The sequence below is a fragment of the Haliotis rufescens genome, unplaced genomic scaffold (assembly GCF_023055435.1).
Source record: "Haliotis rufescens isolate VD_foot unplaced genomic scaffold, xgHalRufe1.0.p SCAF_83, whole genome shotgun sequence".
Classification (NCBI taxonomy): domain Eukaryota; kingdom Metazoa; phylum Mollusca; class Gastropoda; order Lepetellida; family Haliotidae; genus Haliotis; species Haliotis rufescens.
The window spans coordinates 277,642-293,640 of record NW_025964376.1 but is presented as its reverse complement, the minus strand read 5'-3'; the positions used below and the strand labels follow the sequence as shown (position 1 = coordinate 293,640).

The following is a 15,999-nucleotide window of genomic DNA, read 5'->3' as shown; positions in this document are numbered from 1 at the left end:
TTGTTTGCTATTTAAATTGGAAATATAAGTTTTACAGCAAAAAGGCTAATACATGTTTTTGCATGTTATTTTCGATTTTACTGGAACATCATACGTACATAACGTTTAATAGGCTGCACTTAACATAATAATAAAAAAAACTACTGGAATAAATGGTGTGAGAGTCTCCAGAAGTATACTACGTTAGGTACTGAGCTGCAGATGAAGTATATATGTCACACACTGGCAGTGTTTATTTAAAATTACGTTGATAAAGTTTGCAGAAATATAGTGAGTGAGTAAGTATGGTTTTACGCCGCATTTAGCAATATTCCAGCAATATCACGGCGGGGGACACCAGAAACGGGCTTCACACATTGTACCCATGTCAGGAATCGAACCCGGGTCTTCGGCGTGGCGAGCGAACGCTTTAACCACTGGGCTACCCGACCGCCCCGGCAGAAATATAGGCGACGCAACACGAGAAAACTAGTTATGTGATTTGGTATTTGAAACTTGTGAAAATGTTCTACATTACTCATACTCTTTTATGTATGATGAAAATAGCGACATCAAAAACTTTTTCGAGCACCTGTCAGAAATGACGTATATACTCTGTTGACTGCCTGTGACGTCTGGGTCACATTTGCGCGCGTTGTTTACTAACAAATGAACCAATATGATTTCAGCGTTAACCACATGAGATATAACTAAGTGCAGGAAACAGGCTATTTATGTTCTTTCTATAAATAAAGTCGACGTCACTGAGGTATAGTTGAAAGGTAACACTCCTGGTCTGACTGCAGCATGCACTACTGTTGGACTTAATATTGACATGATTACATTAAATGTTGTTGAACGCTGCGCACAGCGCTATTCCAGCTATATGACGGCGCGATGTATATAATCGAGTCTGGGCCAGACAATGCAGTGATTGATATGAGCGTCACCTCACGCAGTACGTAGTTAATACTGTTGCACAGACTATAATGGAGGCTAAGCCATCATATAATAATATGTAAAGCTGCTCTGTCGAAAGATAATAATAGGTGATCTAAATTAAGGTTTTTCGAAATTTGCAATATTATTCATCCAAGAGAAAAGCTTGAAAATCAAGAGAAAATATGTTTAAAATATAAAATATGTAGTTAACACACCTGGATGATGGTGTATCATCGTACCCGGCGGCTTAGATCGTTGTTTATGAGTGAGTGAGTTGGGTTTTAAGTCACGAAACAACATTAACTCACTCTCTCCAAGAAGGAGCTTATTTCGCGTGAATGCTAATTCATATCATTGGATACAAATTATTTAGAAATGCAATACTCCATTGATATTACTAATGTCATTATTACTGAAGACCTCGGAGGTTTTTGGAATAAAGTAACCTATGTTTATAACGAACACGCTTATAACGAACTTACCGATATAACGAACTTACTTTTAGTCCCGGTTGTATATATGGTTATAACGAACTACGGTTATTGTGATCTAAAATCAGTGGTCCTTTTGAGTTTTTATAACCGTAGTTTTCTGTGCTAAATTATTAAAGATTGAGCTTGGAGTGAGAATGTACAAGTATGGAGGGTTCAGCGAGGACGAAAAGTCAGGAAACTTGTATTTTAGGAATATTGTAATAGGGGTTAGGGAGTAATGAGGGTGTTATCCTCATGCTCCCACAATCAGGCTTTATATCATGTATAACCGATCCATGGAAATGTGCTGGTAACGCAAAAGCAAGCGTCATCTCCATTTTATTTTATTCAACCTGAATAAACAATTACCGTGAACAAGAAAATAAAATAATAACATGAATTTTTTAAAAAATAAATGAAGACTGCTATTCTGTGTTAAATTGAGGCCGCGGTTAGGTAGCCTAATGGAGCTTTCGCTCCTAGTCCCAGGGCTCGGTTCTCCACATGGGTACAATGAGCGAAGCCCACTGCTGGTGTCCCGTCATATTGGGGGCGGTGGTGTAGCCTAGTGGTTAAAGTGTTCTCTCGTCACACCGAAGACCCGGCTTCGATTCCCCACATGTGTACAATGTGTGAAGTCCATTTCTGGCATCCCCCACCGTGATATTGCTGGAATATTGCTAAAAGCGGCGTAAAACCATACTCGCTCCCCGTCATATTGCTGGAGTACTACTAGAAGTGGCGTAAAATCACACTCACTGTGTAAACATGGTCACACACAGAAGAAAGTATTCGTCCAATGCAGTGACATCACAATCCACTCGTGTTGAAGAGCATGCATTGACTGCCAGTCAACTAGTGCATAGATATCACGGTATTTTACCAATCTCATTAAAATCTGATCAAAGTTCTCGCTGCCGCTTTAGCGATAGCGAAAACTAAGATTTGATTTTAATGAGATTGTACTTTCCTAACAAAATCTTGGTCCATCTACCCTCAGGAATCCCATCCCACCAGTTCAATTTAGTCTGAAGACCCAAACCTACTGACCTTACACAATCATTTGGTAAGGGTGTTTTGTATAGGCTGGCACAACCTTCTTAAACAGCTCGATCCCTATCAACATCAGAAATAATTAAATAAAAACCCACAAGGAATTGAGAAGGCCTCATTGAATTCAAAATGCTGATTTAAAATCTCGCACACCCTTTAATATCGACCAAGACTCTTTTGAATTCCAACTGTTTAAAAAATTAATTAAGAAACCCTAAAGCCTCCCAAGGTTGCCTTACGTTTTGGACATACCCTCCTCGGCAAAGCACTAAATGGCCTGGCGGGCCCGTGTGAGACATGCGCATTATGTCGGAAAGCGCACGTAAAATCCCCAAACTCTCCCTCTCTTTCAACCGCTTTTGAGCAGTGCGTTCTGAAAGTTCGAGGGCTGGTCAAAAAGTTAAAAGCCTGACTAACTTTCAACTATGAGCCATAACAAAGTGAACTAGTCAGTGTAGTACATTGTTTGAGTAGCTCATTGCAAGTCTATTTGGTCTGTTGAGGTCGTTTGTATATTAGTGAATGCCAGTTGAACCTGATAGGGGCCCAAATGGACACAGGAATGGAAAAGAACGAGTACCGAGCAGTCATAACGTTTTTTTTAATTTAGAGAAAAGTACTCCCCAAGAAATTCATGACTGCATTTTACAAGTGTATGAGGATAAATGCCCAAGTTATTCTACTGTTAAACGTTGTGCAGCTGTGTTTAAGGCTTGGAGAACCAGCCTTGATGATGACCCTAGGTCTGGACGTCCCTTAACTTCCATCAATGAAGATTCAATCAAGGAGATAGAAAACCTTATACTGTCAGACAGATGTATTACCATTGCTGAACTTGAGGAAGATACAAGTCTAAGCCATGGAGCCATTGAAACTATTATTTATGAACATTTACAGATGAATAAGTTGGGTGCCAAAGTTTCTAAATTCCGATCTTAAGGAAAAAAGTACTGACATTGCCAGAGACGACTGAGAGCTAATGAGGGGATTTCGGCAAATTAAAAAAGCGATTAGTAAAGGTTAATGAAAGATGGGTCTACCACTATAATCCCGAGTCAAAAAGTTAATCCATGGAATGAAACCATTCCACTTCTTCGGTACCAAAGAAATTAAAGTCTTCAAAAACAGTGAAGAAATCTATGGCCACTGTATTCTGGGACGCAAAGGGTGTGATCTTTGATGATTAATCCGAAAGTCAAAAGACGATTACCTGTGCCCGCTATGCTGATTTGATTCATCGCCTGAGAGATTCTATCAAAGAAAAGCGGTGAAGAATGCAGACTGCTGGAGTTCTACTTTTTTATGACAATGCCTCTTTTCACACCCCTCGACTTGCAAAGGCTTCTGTACGACAGTGTGTGTTCGAATAGCTTCCTCACCCTCAATACTCGCCAAACCTGGCACCAAGTGATTTCCTAAACTGAAAGAACAACTTCGTGGAAAGCGCTATGACGACACCGATGACCTCAAAGCTACCGTGAATGGGTATATCAGTGTGGCTTCAGGAAACTTCTTCCTGGATGGAATTGAAAAAGCTTCACTATCTATCGATAAGGGAAGTGTATTGGAAAGCAGGGAGATTGTTGTGAAAAAAATAATGAAAAACACTTTCACAATTGTTGGTTTTGTTTGTTAGGCTTAGAACCTTTTGACCAACCCTCGTATGTGTCCCAGGAAATGTCATGCTCAACTTGTATCCAGTGAATAATATTCTATTATGATGAATATTATTACACTGAATAATAGGGGATGCATAAATACCACACTGTACTTATTCGAACATTGGACACTGATAACATCCGTTACTGTAATTACTAGAACACATTTTCAAGAACTTAGAGAGTAGTTCCAGTTTAACGTAGAAAAGTCTATAAGTAGATACCGAGTATAACGAATTTGTTCGGGACGAGTTTGTTCTAATTGTATAGATTGACTGTCATTCATTGTTTATTGATTAGTTTGTTGTTCAACACCGCACTCAGCAATATTCCAGCTATATGACGGAGGTCTGTAAATAATTGAGTCTGGACCACACAATCCAGTGATTGACATCATTATCATCGATCCGCGCAAATTGGATACGATGACATGCATCAACCAAGTCAGAGAACCTGGCCACCTGGTTGCCTCTTACAAGCATGGGCGGCTGAAGACCTATTCTAACCCGGATATTGTGTAGGTTTTCATGTGGTGTAGACAGGTCTTGGCTGATTGTGTAGGTTAGGGTGTGGTGTAGACAGGTCCTGGCTGATTGTGTGGGTTAGGGTGTGGTGTAGACAGGTCCTGGCTGTTTATGTAGGTTAGAGTGTGGTGTAGACAGGTCAAGGCTGATTGTGTAGGTTAGGGTGTGGTGTAGACAGGTCAAGGCTGATTGTGTAGGTTAGGGTGTGGTGTAGACAGGTCTTGGCTGATTGTGTGGGTTAGGGTGTGGTGTAGACAGGCCCTGGCTGATTGTGTGGGTTAGAGTGTGGTGTAGACAGGTCCTGGCTGTTTGTGTAGGTTAGAGTGTGGTGTAGACAGGTCCTGGCTGTTTATGTAGGTTAGAGTGTGGTGTAGACAGGTCAAGGCTGATTGTGTAGGTTAGGGTGTGGTGTAGACAGGTCCAGGCTGATTGTGTAGGTTAGGGTGTGGTGTAGACAGGTCAAGGCTGATTGTGTAGGTTAGGGTGTGGTGTAGACAGGTCAAGGCTGACTGTGTAGGTTAGGGTGTGGTGTAGACAGGTCCAGGCTGATTGTGTAGGTTAGGGTGTGGTGTAGACAGGTCAAGGCTGATTGTGTAGGTTAGGGTGTGGTGTAGACAGGTCAAGGCTGACTGTGTAGGTTAGGGTGTGGTGTAGACAGGTTAAGGCTGATTGTGTAGGTTAGGGTGTGGTGTAGACAGGTCTAGGCTGACTGTGTAGGTTAGGGTGTGGTGTAGACAGGTTAAGGCTGATTGTGTAGGTTAGGGTGTGGTGTAGACAGGTCCAGGCTGACTGTGTAGGTTAGGGTGTGGTATAGACAGGTCAAGGCTGATTGTGTAGGTTAGGGTGTGGTGTAGACAGGTCAAGGCTGATTGTGTAGGTTAGGGTGTTGCATAGACAGGCCTTGGCTTTTCATGAAAGCTTTCTCTTTCAATTTGTTTAATAAAAGCAAGAGATGTATATTTGATAAGTTTTATTAAAAAAGTGTCATTATTAAAACTGTCAAGTGACGCATCAGAATCATAACAATCAACAGCTGTAGAGAGACATGATGCTGCCGCCTTCAACTTGGACAAGTACAAATCATTAGGCAGCTATAATACATGCACTATGTGTTAACAATATAAAACAAGAGTACCAGAGGTACAGAAGCTCACCTATATTCAGTGATATGTAAAACTTGCTATTTTGTCTTAAAACTATGATTCATTACTTGTATACAATGAATTGACTTTGTCATTTTTCAAGTTCTCAGTATATGATAGGTGATATGTGATTTGTGCTAGGTTTTGAATGATCTCATGTGTTTTCTGAGCTATTCCAGATGTTCTTAATGTGATTTGAAATGACAAACAAATAAAAAACAGATCATGACAAAACAAATCATTTCACAGGTCACAATCATAGGAAACAAAAATGCAACATCTTAGTCTTTCCCAAATAGGTTTTCTAACAAAACTGACAATACATTTTCAGTTCAGTCAGAGCTCCAGATAGGTTGCATATTTGCATGGAATATGCAAAATAATTCTCAATAATCCAAATTATTGAAAGTTGATTGCATACAATCGTGAAAAATTAACCCTCCGATAATATACAGCACTTTGTGTATATTTACATATATTGCGTAACAGAGGTTTATTTTCTGATTGGGTGCAGGCATCACAAACACATGATGAGTTACTGTGGTGAGTTAGACACAAAAAGGTGATATGTCTATTGTAAAGTAGATATATATACAGTGTTCAAAATAACCACCTGCCCAAAAGTCCAAGACAGTCTATTTAGCTGACCGATGGTCAGTTTTGAAAAGTTGCATGCCTGATGGTGGGGCTTTTTTTGTATTCCCTCCATTGCCTAAGCATTCTTGTTTTAATCTAATGTAAGATGAAAATTAACTGTAAAACACAATATTGATGAATAAAATTTCAATGAGGTAAAGTTACTAAGTTGACAATGCACCATTTTTTTGGTTATTTTCTGAGAACTGACATTAAACAGTACTATTCTTATGTTTACCCCTTTTTGTTACTTTGATAGTCAAGAGCATTCTGGACTAGCAACATTCTATCTGATCTGGTAACTTTGCAACGTTGCCACTCCGGTTGTCTGACTGTAGTTTGGGGGACTTTTATACACTGATATAGATCACTGCTTTTGCAACATGTTACAGAGTTGGTGCATCCACAGGTACAAATTAGAACCACCTGAAACAGCGTTTCAAGCAGAATGATTTGACTAAAATGTCTAATAGACTGGACTCAAGCGAATAAAAACATTGAAAGAAAGAAAACTATCAATACTGTTTATGACAAGAAGTGTGTAAAGACTCCATGGCTACAAATGTTATCTGAAGCCCAGGACCCCGTTCCACAAAGTGATCGTAGCGCTACGACAGTCATAAGTCTATGTTAAAGTATGGGAGTTACGATCACCTTAGAGCTACGGTTGCTTTGTGGAACGGCCCCAGTTCAGTAGTCTGAAGGTTTATAATATATCTTACAACAATGATGAGATGTAAAGTAAAATCAAATCTGTTTAAGAAATTTCCTAATTAAAACCATAAACTGTGACATAATTGGTCTTTTCACAACACAGACAAGGAGTATAGGAGAGTACAGGCAAGGTGTATATACTTTTGCCAGTTAAAGTATAGGAATACAACAGTCAGAGCTAATACATAAGACAGCTATGCGATAAATGCCAAGGAACAATGAAGAATGAGGTGAGGTGAAAATGGGTTAACGTTGCGTCCAAGATTATTACACTAGCAACATGCGTGTGTGTGTGGCTACTTGTACTAGTCCATGCTAAAGCTGATTTTATAGTGCTAGCCCACTGAAATACCATGCTGCCGTTTAACATGAATACCCCATTCAGACACAGTGTACTGACTCCGAGCTGACCAGTCCTTGTTTAGCCCCTTAATGCCAAGCGCCAGGAAGGGTAACAACAAGTAATATCTTTTAACATCTTTTGGTATGACGCGGACAGGGATCGAACTCTGGACTTTCCGCTCTTACCCCAGACAAGTAATTTATTTCTTAACAATAAGACTGATCGAGACTGTGGTGAGCACTGAACATTGGTGAAAGCCCCCCGCCCAGTTGATACCTGCATCAAAGAACACAAGACATCAACAGCCAAAGCAGACAGCAAATCAGCCCTCTAAGACCAGCAAGTACCTGTTGTTGTTAATGTTAATCTGCAGCTTCTCGCAAAATATCATGCATATAACTCTCATCTCTTCATCTCATCCTGCTTGACAACAGTGTAAATGTCTACATCGAAATGTTGCTCAATGCAATAATCAAAGTTGTTAACCACAAAGTTGTTTGTTTTCTTGTTTACAGTCAAAGCATTAACATCACATTATGAAAGTGGGCTTTCCACATTTCAGGATATTGGGTGCATCTAATTACGGTTATAATTCAATCTCAACAAAATCAGATCCACTACAATACCTGTGTGTGAGATCTGACAAACTCTCCATAGGTCAAGTAAGGTGATCCGGACCAAACTCTGACTGCCCTCTCTGGTTGAACTAGTGAGTGAGTTGGGTTTTAATGCTGCTTTGAATATTCCAGTTATATCACATCCTGCCAGCTTAATGTAGGAATTGATTCAGGTCTTAGACATTAACCACTTTGGTGAAACCCACGAACACGGGTATGGTGCTGACAAATCTAGAAACATAATTGGGACGAACCGGGATAGGTTCAATCATAGGTTTCTGGTGTGCCCAAGGGACACAACTCTGTACATTAACTTGCGGCACCTTAGACAACCATCCATGTCCTGTCATCTGAAGGATGGATTGGTAGGTTTTTCCGCTTGTCAGATATCAGCATTCTAAAAAATTCAGCTTCATTTCTTTACCACTTAGCCTCGTTTCGATCTTAACAAAGGAAAACCTACACAGAAAACAAACATTCCCTTGATTGTACACCCTCTTGGGTGTAGATGCCATGGTGCATACAGGGTGTAATGAATTACCACAATATCATAGCTCAGGCTTTAATATTTATCATTTGGAACTGCCCTTTTATGTCTAATTTCTGGATACTATGATTCTCTTGCTCATACTGCCAGAGACACTGATTGGTTGTTCGGGAGGTTAACCTGATGTGACCTAACATAAGGGGTTGTCCTATCCTAATGTAGAAAGACTTGTCATGTCAGAGCAAAAGATCTGATTTTAACAAGATTAGATTCTCATTCATCCTATACTAATCTAAATGATACAACTTGAATTCACAGAAAAGAGTCAAGGGTTGTTTCAAGAAGCTCCAAAGACTGCTAATTATCACAACCTCGATTCCTTCTTGAACAGATTGAAGTGTCGTTTTGATGGGGTTCCAGGAAGTCAATTCTAACATTCACATGTCCTGAAGGTGACCTTGGCATGACCTCAGGTCAACACGACCCTATGTTGATGCAGTGCCAATAGTGTGAGGTCAACCACTGTCTCTCGAGTTCCAGGAAGTCAATTCTAGCATTCATGTGTCCTAAAGCTGACCTTGGCATGACCTCAGGTCAACACGACCCTATGTTGATGCAGTGCCGACAGTGTGAGGTCAACCACTGTCTCTCGAGTTCCGGATGCATCAATTTCTGTGCAAGCTGGGTTTCCCATTCTCTTGTAGGCTTCACACAACCTGCATTTAGAAAAAAAGATATTATTCCACATAAGGCATTTCTCAAGTACAAAAGGTGGTTTTCGAAATCTTGGTTCCATGATCAAAATAAATGGGATGAGAATAGTCGCTTGTGGACCAGACAATCCAGTGATTGATATCATGAGCAACGATCAATGCAACTGGGATACGATGACATGCATGAACCAAGTCAGTCAGCCTGACCACCCGATCCCCTTAGTCGCTCTTACGACAAGCATGGGTTGCTGAAGATCTATTCTACCCAGGATCTTCATGCATCTGTGCTATGATACAAGTATTGTTTTAGTAGGTCATGTATTGATACAAAAAAATACAAATATATATAAAAATAGTGTGACACTGTAGCTCACCTGATATGTACCCAACATTTCAAACTGTCAACAGCCACTTAACAAAAGCTATTCAAAGACTGCATTTTCTGCATGAATATTCATGACAGGTAAGCTAAAATTTCATGTAATCTCATTAAATCAGATCTTTTACCTAGGGATTGAACCAAACCACAATTCCGCCATATTCTTGCGCAGCTGCCACAGCTACCACAGCGCAATTGAAGATTGCATACATCTAACTGTTACACTTTCAACAGTTTCATCTGCATTAACGCTCTTATTTTCTCTGACACAAATAAAAAATGTCACATTGCTTTAATAAACTTATCTATCATACCCTAAAATGTCAATAATAACTTACAAGACACTTTATTCATCAAAAGCTGTCAATTGAAACAGCGTGTTGCATACTCGCAACACTGCATGGAATCTGTCACTGTGCATAACCAATTCCTATATTGCTGTATGGAGCTTTGCATAAGCTGACAATGGTGGAGTTTGCAACATTGTTGATCCCTGATTGGCAAAATGAGTGTTACATCTTTACAACAAGAACACTTCAGTAACGTACGAAAATCTTATTTTGTTCAAAACAGTAACCAAGATTGACGAGCATGACCATTTCTCTGCATTTAGATCTGAGGCCATCTTCAGGAGGCTGTGTCAAGTGAACTTTCTATTTTCTAACGGGATAGGGTGGTCAGGCTTGCTGACTTGATTGATGCATGTCATCGATCCCAATTGTGTGGATTGATGCTAATGATGTCAATCACTGGATTGTCTGGTCCAGACTCAATTATTTACAGACTGCCGTCATATAGCTGGAATATTGCTGAGCATTTTTGTTTACATTCGGAATCAGCCGATCAACTTATGTATATACAAAAAATATATACTGTATATAAAAAAAAGCAAAAAAAAGCTCTGAAACCACTGTTTCATCAACATAAGTTTTGGTGGGATTCCTTAAATCCTCTTTGATGATGGACTAGTCTTCTAACATGGCAAATGTCTAGTTTTCACGTATTGTATCGAGAATACAAGAAACAAATCTGGTTTGGCCTGACAAACCTTTGTCTGAACAAGGCATCAGTGTCAAGTCTCTGCTCTTCATAGGTCATGGCTGCTTCTCGGAAGTTCATCCTCTGTTTGCGAACATCCTCTGTTACGTTCAGGAACAAGACCACGGTTGGTCGAAGTAGGTCACATGGCCAGTTGTAGGTGATGTGACCTGGAGGGGGCTGATCACTCAAGGATGTCTCATTGGCGATACCGTAGGCGGCCGTACTGTGCCAGAACCTGAAGCAGAGGAATTAACTGTAGCAAACAAAGGCTGAATAGAAGAGAAATGTGAGTGAGTCAAAATAGTTTTATATTATTCCAGCAATATCACAGTGGGAGACTCTTTTAGCATTATTCCAGCAATATCACAGTGGGAGATTCTCTTAGCATTATTCCAGTAATATCACAGAGGGAGACTCTCTTAGCATTATTCCAGCAATATCACAGAGGGAGACTCTCATAGCATTATTCAAGCAATATCACCGTGGGAAATTCTCTTAGCATTATTCCAGCAATATCACCGTGGGAGACTCTCTTAGCATTATTCCAGCAAAATCACAGAGGGAGACTCTCTTAGCATTATTCCAGCAATATCACCGTGGGAGATTCTCTTAGCATTATTCCAGCAATATCACCGTGGGAGACTCTCTTAGATTTATTCCAGCAATTTCATGGTTGGGGACTCCAAACATGGGCTTCTGACACTGTACCCACAAGGGAAGTCAAAATCTGTACTGTTGGCAGGACGAATCTTTAGCGACTAGGCTATCCCACTGCCCCAAGGCCCACTAGAGAAAAGATTCATACTGCACACATCATCCAGCATATCCTACAATGTGCGTACTCTTTTTCTTTGGAACATGTGAGATGTACCTTACATCTTCAATCTTCCTGAGCAAGGGAGTTAACCAACCGACCAACCATAAAAGTCCATTTGCCACCCTTGCCAAACTAGGCTGGAGTATTTTGGCTGGACCAGAGAGAATGTCACATTATTAATTATATCATGATGTTTCATTTCAAATGAAATTTCAAGCCATTGCATATTCCATAAAACCTGCAAATCTACAAACATGTAAGGTTTATCTCCTAACACGTTACCTATCCATTATGACAGCTTTTTGTTGACATTCCTCGGCAATCTGAACTGCCACAATGTAGTTCCCCAAGGAGTAATATGCTCTTCGGACAATTTCCGGCATAGGATCAAAGAATTTCCTGAGATGTTGAATACAAGGAGGTGGAGTGTGGTATCTTGCTGCTTGCATCTTGTGCTCCAGAGTCTCGGTCAGAGTTGTCTTCCCTTGAATGCAATGACAACAATATCAAATGAAAGATTTCAGGACAACAAAGCCTTGAGAATTTACATTTATACTACATAACTCACAATTCCAATGACCATAAAATTAAGGTCTCAAAATATTTAGTGAAAATCGGTTGACTACTCAAATGCCTTGGATGGCTTGTCTAAAAGCAATTAATAAATATAGATATGCCTCCAGACTCGCATTGTTTAAGATGTGGATGAAAATCTGTTATCATTCAAAACTGGTCTCCACAGGAGATATTGCTGTAATAAAAAAGCACCATAACGCCCAGCGTCATAATGTGACGTTACCATGACAATGTCACAATCATATGAGTGAGTGAATTGGGTTTAACACCGCTTTTAACAGTATTCCAGTTATATCACGGGGTGTCAGCTTAATGTGGGAGGAAAGCCCCAAGTGATGCAGGTCTTAGACGTTTACCACTTCGGTGCAACCAACGAGCAGGGTATGGTGCTGACAAACCTAGAAACATAATCGGGGTGAACCAGGATTCGAACCCACAATCATAGGTTTCTGGCGTGCCCAAGGGACGCAGCTCTGCACAGCGAATCACGGCACCTAAGACGCCTGGGCCACCCGTGGCCCCTCACAATCATATGACATCACTCATCTCTCTGCTGCTGAAGCTGAGAGCAGTAATGATTACACTAAAGACTCTGCTGATACTGATTACAAACTGAAACTGTTGATGCATGACAAGTAGAATCTCAACCCTGTATCTTTTGATATCAAACATACTTGGCAAGCCTCAGAGTCTTTATTGACTTGTGTAGAAATATTTGATTGAGATTCTCTATATAATCCGTAGCCTTGAGGTAGAGTGTCCGCCTGGAGAGCAGAAGGTCCGGGGTTCAATCCCTGGTCGCGTCATACCCAAAGACGTTAAAAGATGGTACTTGTTGTTACCCTGTTTGGTGCTCGGCATTAAGGTGCTAAAACAAGGACTGGTAGGCTCGGAGTCAGTTTACTCAGAGGGTATTCATGTTAAACTGTGGCATGGTATCTCAGTGGGCTAGCACTATAAATTCGGCATCAGTCTGGACAAGTACAAGCAGCCACACACACACACTCAAACATGCATACACGTCCCCTCACCTATTATAGTTACGATAATTAATTGTGACTAATCCACGCCGTCAGGCATGGAGACACACGATCTACCAAGTCCTCACCACCAAATCGTGACAAATATTTTCAAAAGATTCAACAAACAGGCATTAGACATGTACCTGTGTAGGCAAGAACGTCCACTAGCCTTTTTATCAAAGTCTTGTTTCCACCCTTTCCAAATCAAGCCCACTTTCCTGTGCTAAATCTGATTGGACTATCGCACATATCGATAGTCCAATCAGAGAATGTTTCACAAAATCAACATCCACAACTGGTACACCTTCGCATGAAAGTAATCTACCGCTGTCTGTCTTTGTTGACACATCTTTTTATCTCTTAAACTCCCAAATGGTTGCCTATGGTTTTATGTCCTCTATGTTACTTGTTTGACAAGGTTGTCGCCAATGGTAGTCGCCATTTTTGTGGCGCTCTACGAGATAAGAACAGCGATCTGATTGGATATCGCATTTTCGTTACAAGCGGCACAACTCGTGATCAACACGAGGTGGCGCCAGGGTCAAGCCAAGAAAAGCAGCCTTCATGTGGCTTTAAGATACGCTAGTGTACCTGCAGCATCCATGCCTTCCACCACAACAAAAGGATGCTTTAACTGAGACTGAAGTGATTCAATGTTCACGCTCCCAGGAAGTTCTTTTTTTCCAATTGACAATAGCTCCCGAACTTCCGGCATATCCGACACCTGGAAACACATGATCACATGTCAACAAATAAACATAGGGATTTATCTAGACTTCCTCAGAGGCCGATATTCTGCATGGAGCTTTACCTCAGCGAAGTGCGCAACATTGTTGATCCTCGCTTGGCAAACGCGTGCTTGTCTTTACAACACAAACACTTTGCCAACACACGAAAATGTCATTATGTTCAAACAGTGATCTAAAACACCAGTTATTAAAACATATTTTTTTGTTACTTAAATCCGACCCGAAATCAAGCAAAAATAACAATCACAGGTTTATAATTTTTGGTTTCTTTGATCAGATGAGCTTGAGATTGCAGACGAACAGAAAATCACCCTACTTCCCCCTCACATATTTACTAGACTCTAAAATGAAATAGTTAAAATGAAATAGAAATTCAAATTGTCAAACAAGGAAAACAATTAAGCAGCAGGGGTAAGAGTATTTGGCGTCATGGCAGTCATCACTTGTTTGTAAACGGTCAGTCAGTTGCAAGTTCAACTCCAAGCTTGATTGTAGCCAGTGAGTGAGTGAGTATGGTTTTACGCTGCTTTTAGCAATATTCCAGCAACATCACGGCGGGGGACACCAGAAATGGGCTTCACACATTGTACCCATGTCGGAAACCGAACCAGGGTCTTCGGCGTGACGAGTGAATGCTTTAACCACAAGGCTACCCGACCGCCCGGTTGTAGCCACCTATCACATTGGGGCGTTTTGACTGGTGGCAGTGATAGTATAGAGAGCTCCGCTAAAGGGATATCGCTGTGAGGAGCTTGTACCAAAACCTATGATCTTAGGTTCGAATCCCCAATTTGCCCTGATTATGTACCTGGGTTTGTCTGCACCACACCCATGGTTGTGGTCACCAATATGTTAATACTTACTCTGGCTAAAATATCCATTGTTCTTTCAAAACTGTGAAACACAGGGCTGCACGATGGGGTGTTGAACATGGGTGGAATCTTGTATTTATTTGTGCTGGCATGTTTTGGACAGTAAAGCCGAAAAAGTGAACGTTTTACTTCTGATGAATCAGACTCTAGTATCTTCCGCTCAAAAACGTTTGTCTCATCTCTTTGAACAAATGTAGAAACACACACATCTCCAGGGATCGTCATGTTTAAGAGAGGTGGGACTGTTGACGTTGTATTCTTTTTGGAGCAAACAAATAAGCACCTTTTGAGATGCTCCCCGTCGAGGTCTTGGGAGTTTCTGCTGCCACATGCGACAGTGCTGTCAAGCCGCGTGCCGAAGGCAAGATGGTGAGCGCCAGAGTCGATCGACCGCTTCAGTCTGTAGAGAGTAATACATGACTGTATATACCCTGTGAGAGCATCGGAACATTCCAAACCAGTTTGTTCGGCCACAAAGAGTGTGTTTTCTGTAATTGTGCCGGGAAGACAGGACGACACTTGTTTTCTCAGTTCCTTATATTCTGAAGCACTTCCCTTGTCAGTATTTTCAGTTTGTATGAAACAAACGGGTTTGTCCGCAAATGAAACGTAGTAAGTCATATTGTCCACGCTTCGACGATCAAGCTTTGACTTTGCGAACAGACTAAAACACCTGCTTGCTTTTGGAGACGCCCGCCAGAAAATCGTAAATATATTCATCATATAAAAGGGAGGTCACTCCCGTTCGTGGAACACAGCTCTATTTGCAAGCCTGGAAAGAAAAAGTGGGTCGTTTCCAGGAAGTTGCACACTTTCAGTTTCGTGCATTTGTGATGAAACCTTTTGCAACAATTACACATTTTGTTATTGCGTTACATGTACAATTTTTCTAATTCATTCTGATTAATTAAACTAGAGGGTCTTGTGGAATGACCTGCAAATTCATCACATACGTAGGCCCTACTTACAGTTCACCTAAATGCACCAGAAAGTGTCACGTGTACCTGCCAGCTAGTTTTTGCACATGACATGAATGTCTTTTCAGTATATGTTATCAATAGTTAATGGTGTCCTCTTTGCGTTTAGCCGCGTCTATATTTGCAACAACATTGATCGATAATCTACTTTCAAACTCGTAGCAGCATTACATCACCATATATATATACCGTATTCGACGTAATAAGCGCCCAGGGCGCTCTCAAAATTAGAAATAGGGACTCTTATTAGAATATGTTTTGGTGAGATTAAAAACGAGGTTGAAA

General features: G+C 40.8%; 1 protein-coding gene across 1 annotated transcript; it reads right to left on the bottom strand.

Annotated features, from left to right (window-relative positions):
- Positions 1-8,288: 8,288 nt before the first annotated feature.
- LOC124145357 lies at positions 8,289-15,642 on the bottom strand. The gene is made up of 5 exons (XM_046515102.2): positions 14,729-15,642; positions 13,708-13,840; positions 11,801-12,002; positions 10,709-10,936; positions 8,289-9,284 (listed from the first exon to the last, which is right to left on the bottom strand). Exons 1-5 carry the CDS (start codon positions 15,458-15,460, stop codon positions 9,158-9,160), a joined length of 1,422 nt encoding a protein of 473 aa, XP_046371058.2. The 5' UTR covers positions 15,461-15,642; the 3' UTR covers positions 8,289-9,157.
- Positions 15,643-15,999: the final 357 nt, after the last annotated feature.